At 54.8% G+C, this 19,717-nt stretch overlaps 1 protein-coding gene across 8 annotated transcripts in view; it reads left to right on the top strand.

Moving 5' to 3' along the window:
• ADARB1 (adenosine deaminase RNA specific B1) overlaps positions 1-19,717 on the top strand; it is a 137,326-nt gene that overhangs the window by 101,479 nt on the left and 16,130 nt on the right. For 6 of the 8 annotated variants that reach the window (XM_072738945.1, XM_072738949.1, XM_072738944.1 and 3 more), the window contains 4 exons: positions 692-860; positions 1,439-1,587; positions 2,542-2,842; positions 15,470-15,651. In XM_072738945.1, coding sequence (XP_072595046.1) covers positions 692-860; positions 1,439-1,587; positions 2,542-2,842; positions 15,470-15,651 — 801 coding nt within the window. The remainder of the gene's footprint in view (positions 1-691; positions 861-1,438; positions 1,588-2,541; positions 2,843-15,469; positions 15,652-19,717) is intronic. The other 2 variants (XM_072738950.1, XM_072738947.1) reach the window with 1 other exon arrangement.

Here is a 19,717-nt window from a genome sequence, read left to right as displayed (position 1 = left end):
CTCTGCCACACGGACGCGGGTAGCGTGCCCCCCAGAGCACACATGGGAATGAGGTGAATAGCCTTTCTGAGCAGACTTGGCACTGTGCTGCCGCTCACTTAGGGCGCTGATGGCCAGTGAGGTCACTGTCAGGTGGTGTCCAGGTCTCGGTCCAGGTCTGCAGCGTGAGGTCTGTCAGCAGACGTACCGTCAGAGTGGCTGCGCTCCCCGTGCCCTGGTGACCGGCGCCCCTGACCCCGCGCCACCTCTCTTTCCTCGGAGCCTCCTTGGTGCCTTGATGTTAATTTCAAAATTGTTGCACCTGCTGGTCCACCTCTACCTGGTGCTCCACCTTTACCTGGTGCTCCACCTCTACCTGGTGCTCCACCTCTACCTGGTGCTCCACCTCTACCTGCTGGTCCACCTCTACCTGGTGCTCCCGGCCTGTATGCAGTGGGGCATGTTCCAGACCAGACTTGATTGCATCCGCAGGAAATCCTTCCTTAGGTTTACAATCTGTGCACCAAAGAGCGAGGGGGGTTCACATCCCAGAAACGCTGCTGCAGGGCCCTCGGGGGAGGCGGAGTGTGCACAGTACGATGGGGGGGGGGGCAGGGGTGCCTGTCACACCCCAACACTGGGGTCACTGACTGCGCTCAGCAGACCCGGGAGCACGGCCCGGCACGAGGGATAATCTCTCTCTGTTTTTCAGGCACAGATGTGAAAGACGCCAAGGTGATAAGTATTTCCACGGGGACAAAGTGCATCAATGGCGAGTACATGAGTGACCGTGGCCTTGCGTTAAATGACTGCCATGCAGAAATTATAGCTCGGAGATCCTTGCTTAGATTTCTTTATACACAACTTGAGCTTTACCTAAAGTAAGTCTAGTTAGGTAAATAACTAAAGGAAGCAATTCTTTAAAAAAAAAAAAAATCCCCCTCCTAACTCAGAATGTATTGCAAAACCTTCATAGTTTCTGTAATCACTGAAAAACTCTTAAAGTAGTAACTTTATCGGCAGCGAAGGGGTCGGGTCCCGTTTGCCCCTGGCGCTCACGCTGCAGAATTGAGGTGGGCAAATCCTACACGCACGTGCACGCGTGTACTGACGGCTCACGCGGCGTGAGGTCCGCGTGCAGAGCCGCGTGCTGCTGCTGTACGCCGCGAGAGCGTGAGCAGAACCGAGCCGCCCCGGGGACCACGGCCGTGCGGTCACCCGGCTAAGCCGCTATTCTTGAGCGAGCCGTGTGCGGTCTGTGCGGACGTCGTAGGCCGGAGGGGAAGGTCCCTCACGCTCCTTGTCGAGCGGGCTCAGTAACCCTGTTGGTCGTGGTCAGCACGTGAGCATCCCGCACCCGTACCCTGTTGAAAATAGGGGCCCCTGGAAGTCTCTGCGAACGACGGCAGGCTGACCGCACACAGCTCTGAGCTCATGCTTGCAACCTGTTCCCTTCCAGCAACAAAGACGATCAAAAGAGATCCATCTTTCAGAAGTCCGAGCGCGGAGGGTTCAAGCTGAAGGAGACTGTTCAGTTCCACCTGTACATCAGCACGTCCCCCTGCGGGGACGCCAGGATCTTCTCACCGCACGAGCCGATTCTGGAAGGTACGGGCCTCGGCTCGCGAGGGCACTCGTGGTTCCGTAGTGACAGGGGAGCACACCTACGTTAGTAGCCGTTTCTTCTTTTCCTTGAAAACTTCAGCTTGAAAGTGGATCTGATAGGAATATATCAAAGCACCAGGTTTTCCGTCTCAGTAATTTGCTAAAAGGAAAACCTGCGTGAATGAAACGTGTTGACTGTGATGCACCAAGTACACGAAGTAGTCAGAGTGAGGACAAGCCGCCAGACGAGTATTTAAATTGGGGCCGTCCGCGTCTGTGCATCTGGGCCCCGACGAGCGGCCGTTCGATGGCTGTGTGCCTGCGGTGTGGCCGGCATCCTGGAAGCAGGCACGCGCTCGTGAGAAGGGGCCTGGGTGCAGCACGTCGGTCGGGGCCCCTGTTGTAAAGTAATTCGGGTCCTCGTCTCTTCTCCAAGCTGAAGCAACTCAGACACGGCATCAGAGTCCGTTATTTTCCTTAATTACAAAAGCAACACATACCCACTGTGGAAAATTGCTGCATGTTTTTGAAAAATAAGAAAAGAAAAAAAAAGAAAAATAAGAAAAGAATTCAAAAAACAGAAAGAAAGAAAGAAAGAAAAGAATTCAATCGCCCGTGTTCATATAACGCAGGAATAATCACTTTATGTGTTTATTTGTGCATGCGTTTATTTCTGCATCCCCATGATTCATTTTGGAAAATTTTGGAAAATTTAAAAATGCAGAGAAAATGTGTGACAAACACTCCAATACCCGTCACCTAGAATTAGCAGGTGTTAGCATCTTGTCCTCTTTGCCTCAGCTCATTTTTAATGATAGAAGGAAACCGTTTTGGTTAAAATGGAAGAAGCCCTGTTTTTCCCCAGCCCCCCTGGAGGAGACCACTTTCATGATTTTGGTTTGTGTCACGTCCTTTCCTTCCCCGTTGTCTCTACCATGTTGTGCATCTATCTTATAGAGAGAGAATCAGCATGTGCACACGGCCGTGAGCCAGACTCTAAGCGTATAGGGGGCTGCTGCGCTTGCTCTGCTGTGAGGACGGGTCAGGCTTGCTGCCCGCGGGGATTCTCACCCGGCCTCCCTCTCCTAGAACCGGCGGACAGACATCCAAACCGCAAAGCCAGAGGACAGCTGCGGACGAAAATAGAGTCTGGCGAAGGCACAATTCCCGTGCGATCCAACGCAAGCCTCCAGACGTGGGACGGGGTGCTGCAGGGTGAGAGGCTGCTCACCATGTCCTGCAGCGACAAGATGGCACGGTAAGGCCCCCTGCCCGCAGGCTGCCTGCAGGCGGGACGCGCCGCTCTGGTTCGGGGTTTCGTCCCTGTTTCCTGCTCTGTGTTCCCGGCCTTCTCTGGAGGACGGAGGCCCTATGCAGGGTTTTGGGGGCCACCATGCGGGGATCGAGCTGCGGCCCCCGTGCCGGAGGCTCTGGTCACCCACATGGCTTTGCTTCTGTCCTTGCACGTATGGGCCACCCACGGTGACGTGTAAAACAGTTTGCTCCCAGAGGAAAGGAAGAGGGTCCTCATTCCTAGAGGAAGCCACCTTGAAGGTCCCGTCCGCCACTGCGTTACCACTTTGGGTTATTATAGGTGCAGAGTGTCCTGGCGTCACATGCCAGGTGGTGGCCTCTAGGGAGGCTGGGGCTGCTGCAGACCCACCCGTTTGCATTTGCTTGACAGATGTTTTTTCAGACAAAGATGCGTCTAGGCCAGACTTTTTAAAAAGCCTCATTGTTTCAGGCGTTAGTTCCAAGAGCTCTGTTTTTATTTTTTAACAAATATTTACTTGGGGGGAAAAAAAAAGTGGGATCCCTGGGTGGCTCAGCAGTTTAGCACCTGCCTTTGGCCCAGGGCGTGACCCTGGAGTCCCGGGATCGAGTCCCGCGTTGCGCTCCCTGCAGGGAGCCTGCTTCTCCCTCTGCCTGGGTCTCTGCGTCTCTCTCTCTCCCTGTGTCTCTCGTGAATAAATAAATAAAATCTTTAAAAAAAAAAAAAGAAAAAAGAAAAGAAAAAGTAACATAGATGGCAAAAAGTTGAGCGGTCCAGAAGCACGCAAGCCAGAGAAGGTCGTCTTCAGAGCTCCACTGTGCCAGCCATCGTGAGCAGGTCCGTGGCTGCCCGACCGAAGCTGTCACAGCCGACGTGCGTGTGCACACACACGGCCCTTTTCAGTTGTCTGTCAGCCTTTCGTGTGTTGCTTTTCTTGGGTGGACCTTGTCAGGGAACCTCAGGTGCACAGAACGTGATTCCTCACACACTGTGGTCCGTTCCCCCCAAGCACGGGGTTTTGCTTATTATGTGTCCTTCCTGTCGACTCTCCGTTCGTGTGCGCGTGCCTGTAGTGCCTTGAAAACTACACAGTGGTGTCATTCTGGGGCGTTTGTGTGTGTCATTAGCTTGTAGAGACGGAACTGTGTTTTCAACACCATTCTGCATCTCATAGTTCCATTCATCCCAGCGCTTGGGACCTACCCCCGATGCCGTCATAAGCAGCGGGTGGATTACGTCTCACTCCTGCAGAGACGCTGTCGTGGTCATGGACTGCGCTAGGCCCGTTCCCTCACGGTAGAGACGTGGGTCTGCTCTAAGCCTCCTCTGCAGCTCAGCCTTGAGCTTCCGTGAGTGTAGCTTGTTCTACCCGGGATCCCCGCCACACACATGTAGAACCTCACCAATGATGTCACAGGCACCCCAGCCCGGGTCACACCAGTTCACACTTACACCAACAGTGCATCATGCTAGTTTCCGCCTCATTTTAATAAAAACTGGTGTCTGCTGGGGCTGTGGGGCAGCCATGCATTGTTCGTCTTTCTCCCTGCGGTTGCCCGTTGATACCCTCTGCCGTTGGTCTTTTGGATCTCACCCTTTTTCCATCTTGATCTGCAGACGTTCTTCCTCCGGTTCCTACTGCAGTCCTCGAGAGTTTCAGACATTCCGTGTCAAAAAAAAAAAAAAAAAAAAAAGACATTCCATGTCTTTTCCCGCCCAAACCCATGTTTTCACTTGATCCGTACCATGCTCCTCTTGAATAGAAAAGTTCAGTTTGTTATTACCTTATTGGTTAATTTTTCACCCTGGAAAGTGATTTGCACTTCCAGGATCTTATTTAAGAAATTGCTCCTCAGGGATCCCTGGGTGGCGCAGCAGTTTGGCGCCTGCCTTTGGCCCAGGGCGCGATCCTGGAGACCCGGGATCGAATCCCACGTCGGGCTCCCAGTGCATGGAGCCTGTTTCTCCCTCTGCCTGTCTCTGCCTCTCTCTCTCTCTCTCTGTGTGACTATCATAAATAAATAAAAATTTTTAAAAAAAGAAATTGCTCCTCAAATTAAGAGCATAAAAATACTCTCCTATGTTTTTTTTCTGAGATCTTTATCATTTTACTTTCAAATTCAGGCCTTTAGTACAGTTGTATTATAAGTAATAATTTGGCTTTATTGTTTTAATATAGTGAATCAGTTTTCCGGGTACCACCTACTAAATAATTGACATTTTCCACAGTAATCTGTGAAGGCATTGCTGTTACATACTGAAAGATGGGTCTGTTCCCAGCCTCTCAAATCTCTATGAGCTCAGAGTTAGATATAATTGTACAGATTATATAGTTCACAGAGATGTTTGCAATTTTTGATGGATTAATTTCTGGTACTTTATACTTCCTGTATTACATCAGAATTATCTTATTGTCTGTTATATATTATGGATAATTATTACTGATATAGACAAACACTGTGGATTATTTTTATTATGGTAAATAATAAAATAACATATTTTATGACATATAAGTCACCATTTTTTTTTAAGTTTTTTTTTTTAAAGAGCAGTTTTAGGCTCACAACGAAATTAAGAGGGATATACAGAGATTTCCCATATACTCTATCCTTGCACACACACAGCCTCCTCCAGTTACACATCCCCCCCACCCACTCCAGAGTGCACATTTGTTGCAGTTGATGGGCCTATATGGACGCATCATAGTCACCAAAGACCATAGTTTACAGTAAGGTTCACTCTGGGTGTTGTTCATCGTCTAGGTTTGGACGATTATTTCATGACATGTGTTCATCATTATAGTGTCATATAGAGTATTTTCACTCCCAAAAGATCCTACATGCTCCACTCTTTCATCCCTCCTGCCCCTACCCCCCACCCCCAGCCCCTGGCCACCCCCGAGCCTGCTCCATCTGCACAGCTGTGCCTTTCCCAGACAGTTGTGTGGTTGGAGTTGCATGGTGCGCAGCCCCCTCACCCTGGCTGCTGTCACCGGGTCACGTGCCCTCACGGTCCCTCCATGTCTTCTCATGGCTGGATGGCTCATTTCCTCTTAGCACTGGGTGCGCTCCTGTTGACTGGATGGGCCGTCTCCTTGTCCATTCACCCACTGAGGAGCACCGTGGGTGCTTCCACTGCTGGCAGTTCTTTTTTTTTTTTTTTTTTTAAATTATTTATTTATTTATTTATTTATGATAGTCACAGAGAGAGAGAGAGAGGCAGAGACACAGGCAGAGGGAGAAGCAGGCTCCATGCACCGGGAGCCCGACGTGGGATTCGATCCCGGGTCTCCAGGATCGCGCCCTGGGCCAAAGGCAGGCGCTAAACTGCTGCGCCACCCAGGGATCCCTGCTGGCAGTTCTGTAAACATCTGTGTGCAGGTTTTTGTATGCACCCGTGTTTTTTACCTTCCTTGCATAAATACCAACAAGTATGATTGCTGAGTCATGCGGTAAGAATATGTTCAGTTTTGTAAGAAACTATGGAACTACATGTAGAGAGCTCCTAAAAACAACAACAGAATACCTGAGTCAAAACGTCTCAAGTCCTGGGGAAAGGATTTGAGTAGACACATCTCCAGGAAGATGTACAGACAGCCAGTGAGCACATGAAGATGCTCCACATCCCCAATTGCTAGGGACATACAGACCAAAACCACAGTGAGATTTCCCCTCACACCCACGGGGTGGGCTCCTGGCAACAAAACAGAACATAAGATAACAAGAGTTGACAAGGGTATGGAGACCTTGGAACCAACCCTGTGTGTGGTTGGCGGGAATGTAAATGTTGCAGCCACTGTGGAGACCGTATGGCAGCTTCTCAAAAGCATATAATTGCCATGTGATCCAGCAAGTCCGCTTCTGGGTGTTTGCCCCCAAAGAACTGAAAGCAGGGCCTCCAGAGATACTTGTTCACTCATGGTCACTGCAGCATTATTCACAAGAGCTAAAACATGATGAGATGTCTGTTAAGATCTTTCACCCACTTTTTAATAGGGTAGTTTGTTTTCTTTTGGGGTTTTCTTTTAAGATTTTATTTATTTATTCATGAGAGACCCACAGAGAGAGGCAGAGACACAGACAGAGGGAGAAGCAGGCTCCCTGCGGGGAGCCCAATGTGGGACTCGATCCCGGGACCCTGGGATCACAACCTGAGCCAAAGGCAGACACTCAACCACTGAGCCACCTAGGCTTTTTGGGTTCTAAGAGTTCTTCGTATATTTTAGGTAACAGTCCTTCTCAGATGTGTCTTCTGCAAAGTTTTCTCCCAGTCTGTGGCTTGTCTTCTGATTCTGTGGATGTGGTTCTTTAAATTTTACTGTAGTCCGTCCTATCAATGATTTCTTTCATGGATTATGCTTTTGGTGTTGTGTGGAAAAAGTCGTCACCAAACCCAGGGCCATGTAGATTTTCTCCTGTGTTATTATCTAGGAGTTTTATAGTTTTGCCTTCTACATTTAGGTCTGTGATCCATTGGGAGTTAATATTTGTGAAGGGTGTAAGGTCTGTGTCTAGATTCATTTTTTGGCACGTGGATATGCAGTTGCTTCAGCACCACTTGTTGAAGAGACTGGTTGCTCTCTTGTGTTGCATTTGTTTCTTTATCAAGGATCAGTTGACTATTCCCACATAGGTCTGTTTTTTGGCTCTCCGTTCTGTTGCCTTGATTCAGTTGTCTGTTGTTTTGCCAGTACTACACTGTCTTGATTACCATTTGGATTTTGAATCCAATTCCATTGTATGTGGGTGTGGGAGGGGTTGGTCCCTCACACATCTAACAAGGAATTCTCCGATACCAGCTGGGTGTCCTCCGATTCGCCTGTGCTTCCAGCTATAAATTGGAGGTCTCAAGGACCTCCTCCTTGGGTTCAATTAATTTGCTAGAGTGGCTCACAGATCTCAGAGAAACATTTTACTCACCAAATCACCAGCTTATTATAAAAGGATATAATTCAGGAATAGCCAGGTGAAGGGCTGCAGAGGGCAGGTCAGGGAGCTTTGAGCCCTCTCCAGGTGTGCAGCTCTCCTCACATCCACATGCCCACCAACCCAGAAGTTTCAAACCCTGTCCTTTGGGGTTTTTATGGAAGCTTCATTACATAGGCACAATTCATTAAATCATGGGCCAATGGAGATTTTTAACAAATTTAAAAAAAAATTTAAGTAATCTCTACACTCAACATTGAGTTCAAACTTATGACCCCAAGATCAAGAGTCACATGCTCTATCAGCTGAGCTAGCCAGGTGCCCCAAATCATTGGCCATTGGTGATTAACTGAATGTCTAGCCCCTCTCCCCTCCCTGGAGATCAGGGGGTTGGGACGGGAAGATCAACTCTCTAAACCAGCCTTCAACCGTAGGTGTTTTCTAGAAGTCACCTCATTGACACCTGTCAGGCTCTCATCACTCTGGAGATTCCATGGGTTTTTAGGAGCCATGAGCCAAGAACCATGGATCAAGACCAAATATATATAAGGCCAAAATATAGTTCTTATAAATCACAGCATTGCAATTGATGTAGCTTTATAGTAGGTCTTGAAGCCACATGGTGTCAGTCTTTCAATGTTGAACCAATATGTTGGTTATTCTGGGTCTTTTGTATCCATATGGACTTTAGAATCCTTTGTCAAGTACCTGCAGAATACCTTGCTGGGACTCATTGAGACTCATTGAATCTGTAAATGAAGTTGGGAAGAGCCGACATCCTGACAGCAGTGAGTCTTCCTATCCATGAACATGGGCTATCTCTCCCATTTATTTAGTTCTTTGATTATTTTTTCAGAGTTTAGTAGTACATATTTTGTTAGATTTATACCTATTTAATTTGTAAATGGTATTATGTTTTACAATGTCAAATTCCACCTGTTTCTTGTTAGTCACACTGACTTTTGACACCAAGGTACAATGGTAATTCAGTGGAGAAAAAAGTCTTTTTAACAAATGGTGCTAGAGCAGTTGGATGGCTCTATGGAAAAACAGACGGACTTCCTATTTTGTACCATAGACAATTAACTCAAAATGGATCATAGACTGAAATGTGTAGAAGAACGCAAGGGAAGATCCTGGCCATTGTGGTAGCACCCAAGATATAACACCAGAATGCTCAACTTCATCAGATTAAAATTCTTCCTCTCTTAAAGACATCATTAAAAGAATGAGAAATAAAGTGAGTGACTGGAAGAAAATATTCACAAATCAGGTATCTGATAAAGGGCTTGTTTGCAATATAAAAATTTAGACTCTCAAAACTCAACAAGGGAGAAAAAGCAATTTTTAAAATGAGCAGAATATTTGAATGGACACTTCATTAAAAAGGATGTCAAATAAGTGTGTGATGAGACGCTCGACACCAGTAATTGTCCACTGGGACACGCACGTGACGTATAAAAGCACACACATCAGAGCGCTGGGCATATGCAGTGTGGACAGTGATACAGGGGCTGGTGGTCTTGTCCTAGGCGGAAGGACAACTGCTTGTGAAGAGTTTGGCAGTTTCTTAAAAAGTTCAAGATGTGCCTACTGCACATCCCAGTTACTGTGCACCCTGATGTTTGTCTCAGAGAAAAGGAAGCGTGCGTCCAGGGTCACACACGAGTGTTCCTAGCAGCTCTCTTTGTAATCATCAGAGAGTGGAAGCAGCCCACACGGCATCTGTAGGGAAGTGGATATGCGCTTGGTGCTGTGTCCACCCGGTGGGATACCCCTTGGAGAAAAAACAAATGAACAATGATACCCAGGGCACCATGGGGTTATGCAAAGTAGGAGAAACCAGACAAACAGGAGTGCTTGCTCGGTGGTTCCATTTTCATAAATCCTAGAGAACCATACTGACCTCCAGGGACAAAGCAGGTCAGTGGCTGCCCGAGGCACAGCCAGCATAGAATAAGGTCTGAGGGGACTCTGGGGGTGATGGTCTCCAGGGCACACATGGAAGTCATCTCTTGGGGCGCCTGGTTGGCTCAATCTCCGTTAGGTGTCCGACTCTTGATCTCAGCTCAGTCTTGATCTCAGGGTCATGAGTTCGAGCCCTGCGCTGGGCTCTGTGCTGCACTCTGTGCTGGTGTGGAGCCTACTCAAACACCTCTCACCACCGTGTGTGCCTTACTATGCACGATGTGGTGCATGTTCCCAGAAGAGGAAATCAGAGTGGAAATTTAAAAATGATAGTAATTCAGAAAAAAACCCCTACAGCTACTGAGTTACAAAGAGAACAAATCCAAATAAATAGAAAGAAGGAAACAATAAAGAGCAGAAATTATTTATAAAGGCAACAGAGGAAAACAGGAAATGCTAACAAAGCCCCGTGTTCGTTCTTTGGAAAGGACAGTGATGTGAGCAGAGCTGGCAAGATTGACACGAAGAAACAGGGACAGAATGGAGGGGGACGGGCCAGCCCCACTGGGGATGGAACGGGAGACGGTCAGGGACGCGGCCGACACTGCACACGCCGTGCATAGTTATGTACAGGATTGCAGGAGACGTGGTCACCAGTGTGACACGGAGTTAAAGTGTCCATTCCTGATGTGGACTCAGCGTCGGCGGAGGGCTTCAACAGAACACGGAGTGTTACAAACACTCCACCTGCCATGACACAATAGGCAGGAAATAAACTGAACAAAATCAAAGTGGGGTTGGGGGGGGAGAGGCGAGGAGCCGTGGAGAAGGGGACCCGCCCCTTGGATGGCTTGTGCCAGCTCTCTGCATGCTTGCAGCGCCAAGCATCCCATTTCGGGATCAGAAAAGTAGGGAAAGATCCCCAGCTCATTTTGTGGGATCATCACCAGCCTCATCTCCAGACCAGCTAGGCCAGTGACCAGGAGGCAAAGTGACAGGAGCCGTCCTCCGTCACAAACACACGCATACACACACCAAGCCCGATTGTGCACTTTGAGCAGTTTGGTCAGTTCCTTACGAAGCTGTGACTTTAAATGCAGTTTTAATCAAATGTCATTTTATCACGGCCCTTGAAAATCCGATGGCTGCGCCCTGATGGAAGAGTGGCAGTGACGGGCAGTTCCTGACGGTCAGAGGAAATGGAAGCGATATGGAAGTTCATTTCTGTCGCACAGAAAGGTCCCACGGCAGGTGGGTCGTCCAGAATCCGTCCTCCTGCCGCATCGAGGGGGCGTCTCCTGTCCTCGAGGGCCCACAGTGCCCACCAGATCCCCGGCCCCTGGTCCGAGTTCCCACAGCGGGAGGGAGGCCAGCCCGGCTGCCTTCCGTCCACACTGCCGGCTGCGGGCCCGGGCTCATTGGACAGCTGCGTTCCATCATCCAGAGCCCCGTCCAGGGCCGCGTCTCGCTGCGCAGGAAGCTGGGGCTAGCGGGCTGGCCTGTGACCTTGTGAAACAGGATGGAGGGAAGGGAGGGGGCCTGCCCCTGCAGCCTCCACTGTGCTCGGCGGACACTGGAAGGAGGCACGCAGGCCCGTTACTCAGCACACACAAGCAGGTTCCAGGTAGATTAAGGAGCCGAATGTGAAGAGTGGTCCTGGCAACCTCCACTTAAGCAGGCTCCCCAGTCAAGGCATAGAAAGCCCAAATTAGAAAGAAAAATACAAATAAATTTGACTACATTAGAAATTTAAAACTTATCTACCGAAACCCCCTTAGGTGTAGAGGGAAGAAAAGCCACATCCTGGGAGGTGAGAACCCAGCTGGTAAAGCCGGGTCCTGCAGCTCAGTGATGCAGAGGTGCCGACTGGGGGTCTAGAGATGGGGACGCACGCGGGAGCATAAGTCAGCTCAGGGACGGGAACCCTCACGACCTGTGCCTGCCCCTGCACGCTGGGTACCCGTCATCCGTGGGGAAAGCAGACGCCGTGGGGACAGCTCCCACACCTGCTGCCTCTGTCACCCGCCAGACAGGGGGCTCCCGCAGACACTTCTCCAGGACTCTGCGGTGCCTCCAGAGCTCGCAGAGCCTGCAGGGTAAGGGCTCACCGCACAGGACTGCCCCCCCACAGACGCCAGTCACCGGAATCAGGCACCCAGAGCCCACATTCCGCCTGACTCGCCTACACGTCTGGTTTCCAGGAGCCCTCTCTGGTATAATTTGCTAATACAGCTCGCAGAACCCACTTACCAGCTTATTAGAACAGAACGGGGGACAGCCAGGTGGAGAGGGGCCCGGAGAAGGGCCTGGGCCGTGGAGCACCCCCGCCCGCCGGCTGGGCACACCCCCGTCCAGCACCTGGCTGTGTTCACTGGCCTGAGAGCTGCCGAGCCCCCCTGCACGGCCCTGTGCGGGTTCCGTTACTGGCCGTCGCCCTGGGTCACGGCTGATGAACCCACCCTGCACCCTCTGGCCACCCCCGAAGTGGGGGTGGGATTGGGGGTTGGCCCGAGTGGTCCAGCCCTCTAGTCCCTGGACCAGCCCCCATCCTCCTCGAGTCGCCTCTGTTGCAGAAGCTCAGGGACCCGTGGACGGGGATTGTTACTCAGCGTCTCACCAGCACGGGCCTGAGGGCTAGAAAGGTCATCCAGGACTGCCTTGGTGGCCCGGGTGCTGCCGGCTGCCTGCAGTCCTGTCCCTGCCCCGAGGGCCAGGGCGTAAGCACAACCCGGCGGCCCCTCTGGGAGGCGCAGTTGACCTGTGTCCCTTACAGGCTTCTCTGTCTTCTCTGTCGGACAGATGGACGGCCAAGCACAGCGTCGGGGCCGGGGCCGTGGGCAGGCGGAGGGGTGAGGGCCACAGTGGGCCGGGCATGGGGAGGGAGGGACAGCGCGGCAGGAGGGTCACCCGGCGCCGTCCGTCTGTCTGGTGGGAGCCGGGAGGAGAGTGTCGCCACGGGACTCATGGTGAGCCCTGTTCGGGAGCGGGGATCTCGGTTCTTTTTTTTTTTTTTAAAGATTTTATTTATTTATTCAAGAGAAACAGAGAGAGAGAGAGAGAGAGGCAGAGACACAGGCAGAGGGAGAAGCAGGCCCCATGCAGGGAGCCCGACTGACAGGGGACTCAGTCCCGGGGGCTCCAGGATCACGCCCTGGGCTGCAGGCGGTGCTAAACCGCTGAGCACCCCTCTGGGCTGCCCGGGGTCTGGGTTCTGATGACCGCGGCCCCTCAGCTCTCCTGTCTTCCTGTGCACAGGGTCTGGCAGCAAGGGGTGGGGGGAGGGGGGCCTGGAGGCCCCGGGTGGGCGCAGGGAAGCTGCTTGGGAGGAGGGAGAGAGAGGTGGAGCACCTCGGCACCTGCGCGGTTCTGACCCGTGTCACCCAGCGCCCACAGCCGACCCCGCGCCCTCACGTGGGGTGGACCATGGGGTGGACCGGGCACCAGGTGGAGGTGAGCGTGCACACCCGGCTCGCGTCGAGTCACTCTGCTGCCTTTGCAGGGGCTTGCTCGGGACGTGGGCTGCGGGACGCTGGCTGCACCCCCTCACCCCAGCCCTCCCTGAGCCCGGGCAGCAGAGCTGCGTGCGGCTCCGTCCCCCCAGGGCCTCCGCAGAGCGTCAGGGCCCCTGGAGGTCTTTCACGAAGCATGTGTGCAGGGTTAATGATGCGTCACCAGCACGGGGTTCTGTGAGATCACTGTTCAGACGTTTGCCCTGGGAGGCTGGGTTCCCCTAGAGATGGTCTAAAGCCCTATACAGGCTTGAATTTACATAAGAAGGGGGGCCCTGTGGCGTTCCTGAGCATTGAGCCATTTCATGCTTTTTCTTGTGAGAGAGGAAAACCTGTGTTTGAATGTCCTTCTTGGGGGGGAGCATGCAGGGTGGGAGGGGAGATAGGGAGGTGGGGGGGAGATAGGGAGGTGGGGGGAGGAGCATGCAAGAGGGGGTGGGGGGAGGGCCGGTGGTACCCCTTCAGTGTGTACCTACTGACGGTACGTGGCCCGTGTATAGTTTAAGTGCAGGGACGTATCAGTGAGGAAAGCAGACGGAAGCCCCTCCCTCGTGGAGCTTGCACACTGGTGGGTGGGTGGGGGCAAGGGATGACCAATAGACCTCAGGTGATGCAGAGGGGCAGCGAGGAGGGCACCTGGGCGTGGGTGGGACGGCCCCACCCAGGGACTTTCTGCAGACACAGAGGTGGGGGTGCGGTGCCAGGCTGCGGGGCCTGGGAGGAGTGGCGGGAAGCCCCCTTGCCTCTGGTGGCCCCAGCGGGAGGGGGATGGGGGGGAGGAGGGGTCAGGCCAGCCTCCGGAGGGGCCCTCGCAATGACCCTGTTTTCTAGGGAGGAGAGGGGAGTGTTGGAGGGTTCGCGCCCTGGGGCGTCCCAGCCTGTTTCCCAGGGGCCTGCAGCCGCCCCCCAGGGATGGCCCATGGGAGTGGGAGGCTGCGATGAGCGGTGGTCATCAGCGGTCAGCAGGGCCGTGGCCTGCAGCTGCCTCCTGGGGACCCACTGGACACTGCCCTCCGACCCCTTCCACGAGGGTCGAGGGGCCGCTGGACGCGGGCGCAGAGTGCAAACACAGGTGCAGCCAAGGTGGACCTGGTGGCCCTGCGGTGAGAGCAGAGCACAGGGCCACGGAGGGGCTCTGACCCCAGCTCCACGTCCTGGCCAGACCCTGCAGCCCCCAAACCCAAGCCCAGGGTGTTCCTAATGACAAAGTTTAGGAGTACGGGTGAGGCCCGGAGCCGACGGCCAAGAAAGGATTCCAGGGACGTCTTTGGTGCAGAGTGGGGGGGTTTATGGAAGCCCCGGGACGGACCTGTGGGCAGGAAGAGCGGCGGCCCGGGGCCTGTGAGGGGAGGCTGGTTACACACCTGGGAGTCGGGAGGTGAGCAAAAGGGAGATTTCCAAGGATTGTCATCTGCTAAGGAGGACCTAGATGCGGGAGGCCTTGCCATTGTCACATTAAAGACTGCTTCTCCCTCTGGCGGGAGGCATTAACATGAAGACAGTTGGAAACTTCCTGAAGAATGTCCCACATCCCACCCTGGGGGGGTCGTTTCTGGGTTATCAGCTGTGCTTGGTCCTCAGCTGCCCATGCTCCCCATCACTAAGGTGGGAGGGCTCTGCACCCCAGCCCAGGGCCTGACGGGGCCCCACCTGGGGCTGAGCATCTGTCGTCCGCAGGAGCCGGGTCTTTCCCGTTTCTTGGAATCCTGCTCCCCCTACCCCGCGCCCCGTTTGCCTTCTGACTGCTCCGTCCAGCGGCCTGGGCCCAGGAGCACGTGATCGTGGTGCCCAGGCCCTTGGGCCCCCTCAGCCGTCCTCCTGGGCAGGGGGTGAGGGTGCTGGAGCAGCAAGCCCAGGCCGTCAGCCCCACACAGCGCCCTGACCCTCCCCTCCCTGCCGAGGCTCGGCTGAGATCAACCGCCCCCCCCCCCAGCAGGAAGCCACCAGTTTGGGGTTTTCAAGGTCTCCTTTGTGGTTATTTTTATTGGAAGTGATAAAAATGTACTTTCTCTTTGGAGTCTCCTCCCAAGACACGTGGCTCGCCCACCGCCTCAGCGCGGAGCCTCAGGGTTGTACGTGGGGAGGGAGGACGGCCCGGCCTAGCATGATGGTTGAGTGGCCTTTCCTCTGTGTGCGTCTTCCTCGTTGTTGACCTTTGTACCCACGAAAGGGCGTCCGGGTGCCAGGCAGCTGTGGGTCGCGCTGGGTCGGTGCCACGCCTGACCCGGACGCGCCCTCTCCACTCAAGACCGTGTTCCCTCTGCCTCCAGGTGGAACGTGGTGGGCGTGCAGGGGTCCCTGCTCAGCATCTTCGTGGAGCCCATCTACTTCTCGAGCATCATCCTGGGCAGCCTGTACCACGGGGACCACCTCTCCAGGGCCATGTACCAGCGGATCTCAAACATCGAAGACCTGCCCCCCCTCTACACCCTCAACAAGCCTCTGCTCAGCGGCAAGTACCCCTGCCGTGTGGTCGTTCCCCTGTTCAGACCAGCCTGTTTGCCCGTGCGAGTCCCACAAATGGAAGCAGCACAGGGACGCTGCTCGGGCTGTCAGAGACGCCCGGGCCCTCAAAGAGGGCGGAAGGCAATGTTTTAGGGCCTCCTCCAATTCCTCTTTTGACTGATTGAAAACGTTGCCTCTTATAGATGCGTGACAGCCCAGACGTGGCCCCTGCGTGTTTTCCTGTCACTTGTATGCGTGTCTCCAAGGCCTGTCTCAGTGGGAGACACGACAGGTGTCATGAAAAGTACGCAGGTGTCACCTGTCCAAGGTTAAGTGGGGCTGGGCCGCCCGGGGCCGTGTCCTCTCGGTGCTGAGCTGCCACCCGCAGAGGGAGCCCCGCGCCCAGCCGGCTCTTGGGAGGTGGGCGCGGGCGCGGGTGCACCCGGGACGGGTCCGTGCTGTGTCAGCGGTGCCTCACTCCTGCCGCGAGTGCCCGTGGTCACGGCTCTGTTTGCTGTGTTCCCGTAGCGCCTCAGTGGTGACCGGTGAGGGCCGCAAGAACTCTTGAACGCAGGGGCCCTAACTTCTCGGTTCACCCCCCTTTAAAGGACACGGTGAAGGTATTCTTAACCCGTTTGAAATAATCTCATTCTACTTACTTTTTTTTAAAGCTCAGAACTAAAACCATAATCCCAAACTAAAACGCGGTTTTCCGTGGTGTGTGCGTGCCCGCTGCCGTGTTCGTGGTGCTTGGCTGCTAGCTCGCCTTCAGCGGCAGGAGGGCCGGGTGGCGTCTTAGTTGAAGGCACGGCTCCTGGAGCACATGAGGCCTGCAAAACAGGGAAAACCGGGGCTTGTGTCTGATCACACCTTGCAGCTCCCTAACCTCAACCAGTATCTTTTAAGAAAAAATACTGACTGCGCTAAAACTTGATAGCGAGTGATGGCAGCCGAGCGCCCGCGTGCGTCGACCGTCGGCTGCAAGGCAGGAGGTAAGCGTGAGTATTCTGTTGTGTGTTGGAACACGAGCTTCCCGTGATGCAGAAATAGCTTTCCGCGGCCGCCGTGGTCGGCGTGTGAGGCTGTTTCATTCCAGCCGTGACTTGTCTCTGCCGCCCGGGGCACCACACAGGTGCCCAGAGGAAGTCGTCCACCAGCGCCCCGCTGGCTAGTATCGCGTCCAGGGCCCACCCATGCAAAGACGGGTCGTTTTGCCGAGGGAATGTTCGAAGGTGTTGAAAGGACATTTATAAAGTCAGGTGTGTTGTGATCCCAGCACCTGTATGAAGCGCGTATGCGCCCGTGAAAAGGTGTTGGGAACGGCGTCCGCGGGATAGACCCCGAAGCAACCCTGGGTGCGTGTGCCACAGAGACCACGTGTGTAACAAAGGAGCAGAGTCACTCTTCCTTCTCCCGTCCCCGGCATCACTCCCACTCCCACACCCTGAAGCACAAAACCGTGCGGCCTTGGTGGACACGTGCCCGTGGGCACGGAGGGTCTGCAGGGAGCTGGCGTGACCTTGCGGTCGCTCTGCCCCCAGCACCTTTCGCAGCCCGGGTTCCTGGTCTTTCCGGGCCAGGACCCTGCACAGTCCTCCTGGACACGTGCGCAGGACGTCTGTGAAAGACAGGGACAGCGCTGGGGCTTCGGGGCACACGGTATTTCTCCACCGCTGAGCCACTGCACAGCGTCACTCTGCCGTCAGAGCCCGTTCCACTCTTTGAGGTCTTTTACTTTGGATCGTGCTTTATTTTGGAGACCATGGCGGTGTTTTTCCTCGGAGACGGTCCCAGTCTGTGCAGCAAGCAGCTCTGGGGAAGATGTCTTCAGTCTGTGGGTTCCCGTGTGGTCGGCAGGGGCGGCGCAGCAGCACGCCGGGGCGGGGGCATGGATGCCACTCGGGCAGGGAACCGGCACAAAGTCCCTGCCTGGTCTAGGGCGGGTGCTGGAGTGGGTGCTGTCACGGCCAGAAGGCCTCGCGCAGGGGAGCCTGGAACATTGGGGAAGTCACGCCCCTTTGCAATGGGCCCCACAGCAAAGCCCTGAAAACTTTGTTACAGGGAAGTCTTAGTTTATTTATTATTTTTTTAAGATTTTATTTATTTATTCATGAGAGACACAGAGAGAGGCAGAGACACAGGCAGAGGGAGGAGCAGGCTCCCTGCAGGGAGCCCGACGTGGGACTCGATTCCAGGACCCCCGGGGTCACACCCTGAGCTGAAGGCAGATGCTCAACCACTGGGCCACCAGGCATCCCAAGTCTTACATTTAACGAGTGACGTGGACAGTGGCACAAGCAGGGCACTCGGGGTTGTTTCCTCCCGGTCAGGTGCACACGTGCGTGTGTATTAACAACGGTTCATGGCTGTCTGTCCTGCCCTTTCAGCTCCCGTTGTATCACAGATCCTTCCCGCGTGAAGGGTGGCGTGGCAGTCCCGTGGTCTGCGGCGTCCTCCGGGGGGACGGGGTGGCTGCCAGTGCAGTGCGGGGCACAGCCCGCTGGGCGAAGACCCACTACCTGCAACCAGAGTGGATCCAGGTGGACGGCAATGAAAGACGGAGTGCGGGCGGCTTCTTAGTGCCAGCAGGGCCAGATGAGCACGTGCTTCTCCTTCCAGCAGAGAAAGGAGATCTTTTCGAGAAGGCAGCAGTTCCCAGGAGGGAGCTGCCACCGTGGGGCCCTGAGCACGCGCGTGGCGCCCTGCCCTGGCGTGTCGGACGTGGAAGCCTCTTGGACTCTCCTGTCTTCTTTCCAGATTAGTTTCACCCCTGGGACCTGCCAGCTTCGGGACAGCCCCGGCTTTCGATTTGCATCCGTCGGCCTCTGAGTCTGCCCTGCTCCGCCGGCCGGGCTGCCGTCCAGGTGCACGGAGAGAACTGAGGATGAGAGGCCGGCGGCCTGAGGCTCCCCAGGGCACCGGGGCCACGGCCGGCTCCCCTCCCCCCCGCCCAGCGTGGACACGGAGCGTGACATCCAGGGCAGCACTGAGGGAGCGAGTGGGTTCTCGTGAACCCGTCAGCGCGGGGCCTCTGGGAAGGCAGAGCTGATTGCGTGGCAGAGAGAAAGCGGAGGCGCTGCTGGCCTGCCAGGCGAGAAGCGTGTGCCTTGATCGCGGAAAGCCACGTACCCGCTTATTGTGGCCGGAGGAGCTGCCGTCTGCCTCTTGCCGCCAGCGCAGGAGAGAGGGCAGGGGTGAGGGCGGGTGGCGGGGAGCGTGTGTTTCCCAGGTGGGAGCTCAGCGCCCCTGATGGCAGGAACGGGGACGGTGACGACAGGTCGTGGTGGGAGCCCGCCCAGAGGCCCTGAAGGTGTCGTCTAAACCCTTAAGTCCCCATGGACATGGTTTGCTTGTTGCTTTTTTTAAGAAATTTTGTGGGGGTCGTTAGTCATAAAGTGGTTACTTAATTGACATCTTCAAAGATTTTCCAGAAATATCGGTTGTTACACTTGGTTCAAACCATGTCGTGGGGCAGCTACACAGTCCCTGCTGCCACCCGTCAGGGTGCAAGAGGTGCAACAGACCCTGCAGGGCTCGGGGAGCTGCACGGAACAGAGACGCCGGCGCTGGGCCTCCTCCTGGGCCTGCTGGCCTGGGCGCGTCCCCACCCTGCCTGGCCCCGTCCCTCCAGCACCCAAAGTCAGAGTCCCTTCCCCCCTCAGCCCCGCGGCCTGCTGGCGGGCTGGAAACGTTAGCCCTGCATGGCCTCGGGAACCCAGGGTCTGCGCGACAGGCCCTCCTCCAGGCCAGGCCGCCGGCCTCGCCCGTCACTCTGGACTCGAGCGCTCAGGCTCTTCCCGGAACTCAAGGTCGAGTCCCAAGAAGGGAGTCTTGTTTGGCCAGAGGCCCTGGTGTGAAGCCACCTGGTGGGGTTGGTGGTGGCGCAGGGCCGGGAGAGCCCGAGACCTGCTGCCCCGCTGGCTTCATTCACTTCCCTGTCAGCTGGAGAATCGTCGTCTTTAACGAAAGCCAGAATGAAAGTCTCACGCGGGGGGCTCTGCTCCTGGCTTAGATGGCAGGTCGTTTCACAGCCTTTTGGGTCCTCGGGTCTGCAGACAGAGAGGCCAAGACCC

Source organism: Vulpes vulpes, chromosome 15 (assembly GCF_048418805.1).
Source record: "Vulpes vulpes isolate BD-2025 chromosome 15, VulVul3, whole genome shotgun sequence".
NCBI lineage: Eukaryota > Metazoa > Chordata > Mammalia > Carnivora > Canidae > Vulpes > Vulpes vulpes.
The sequence above is the reverse complement of the archived record's forward strand: the minus strand, read 5'-3'. Positions and strand labels throughout refer to the sequence as shown.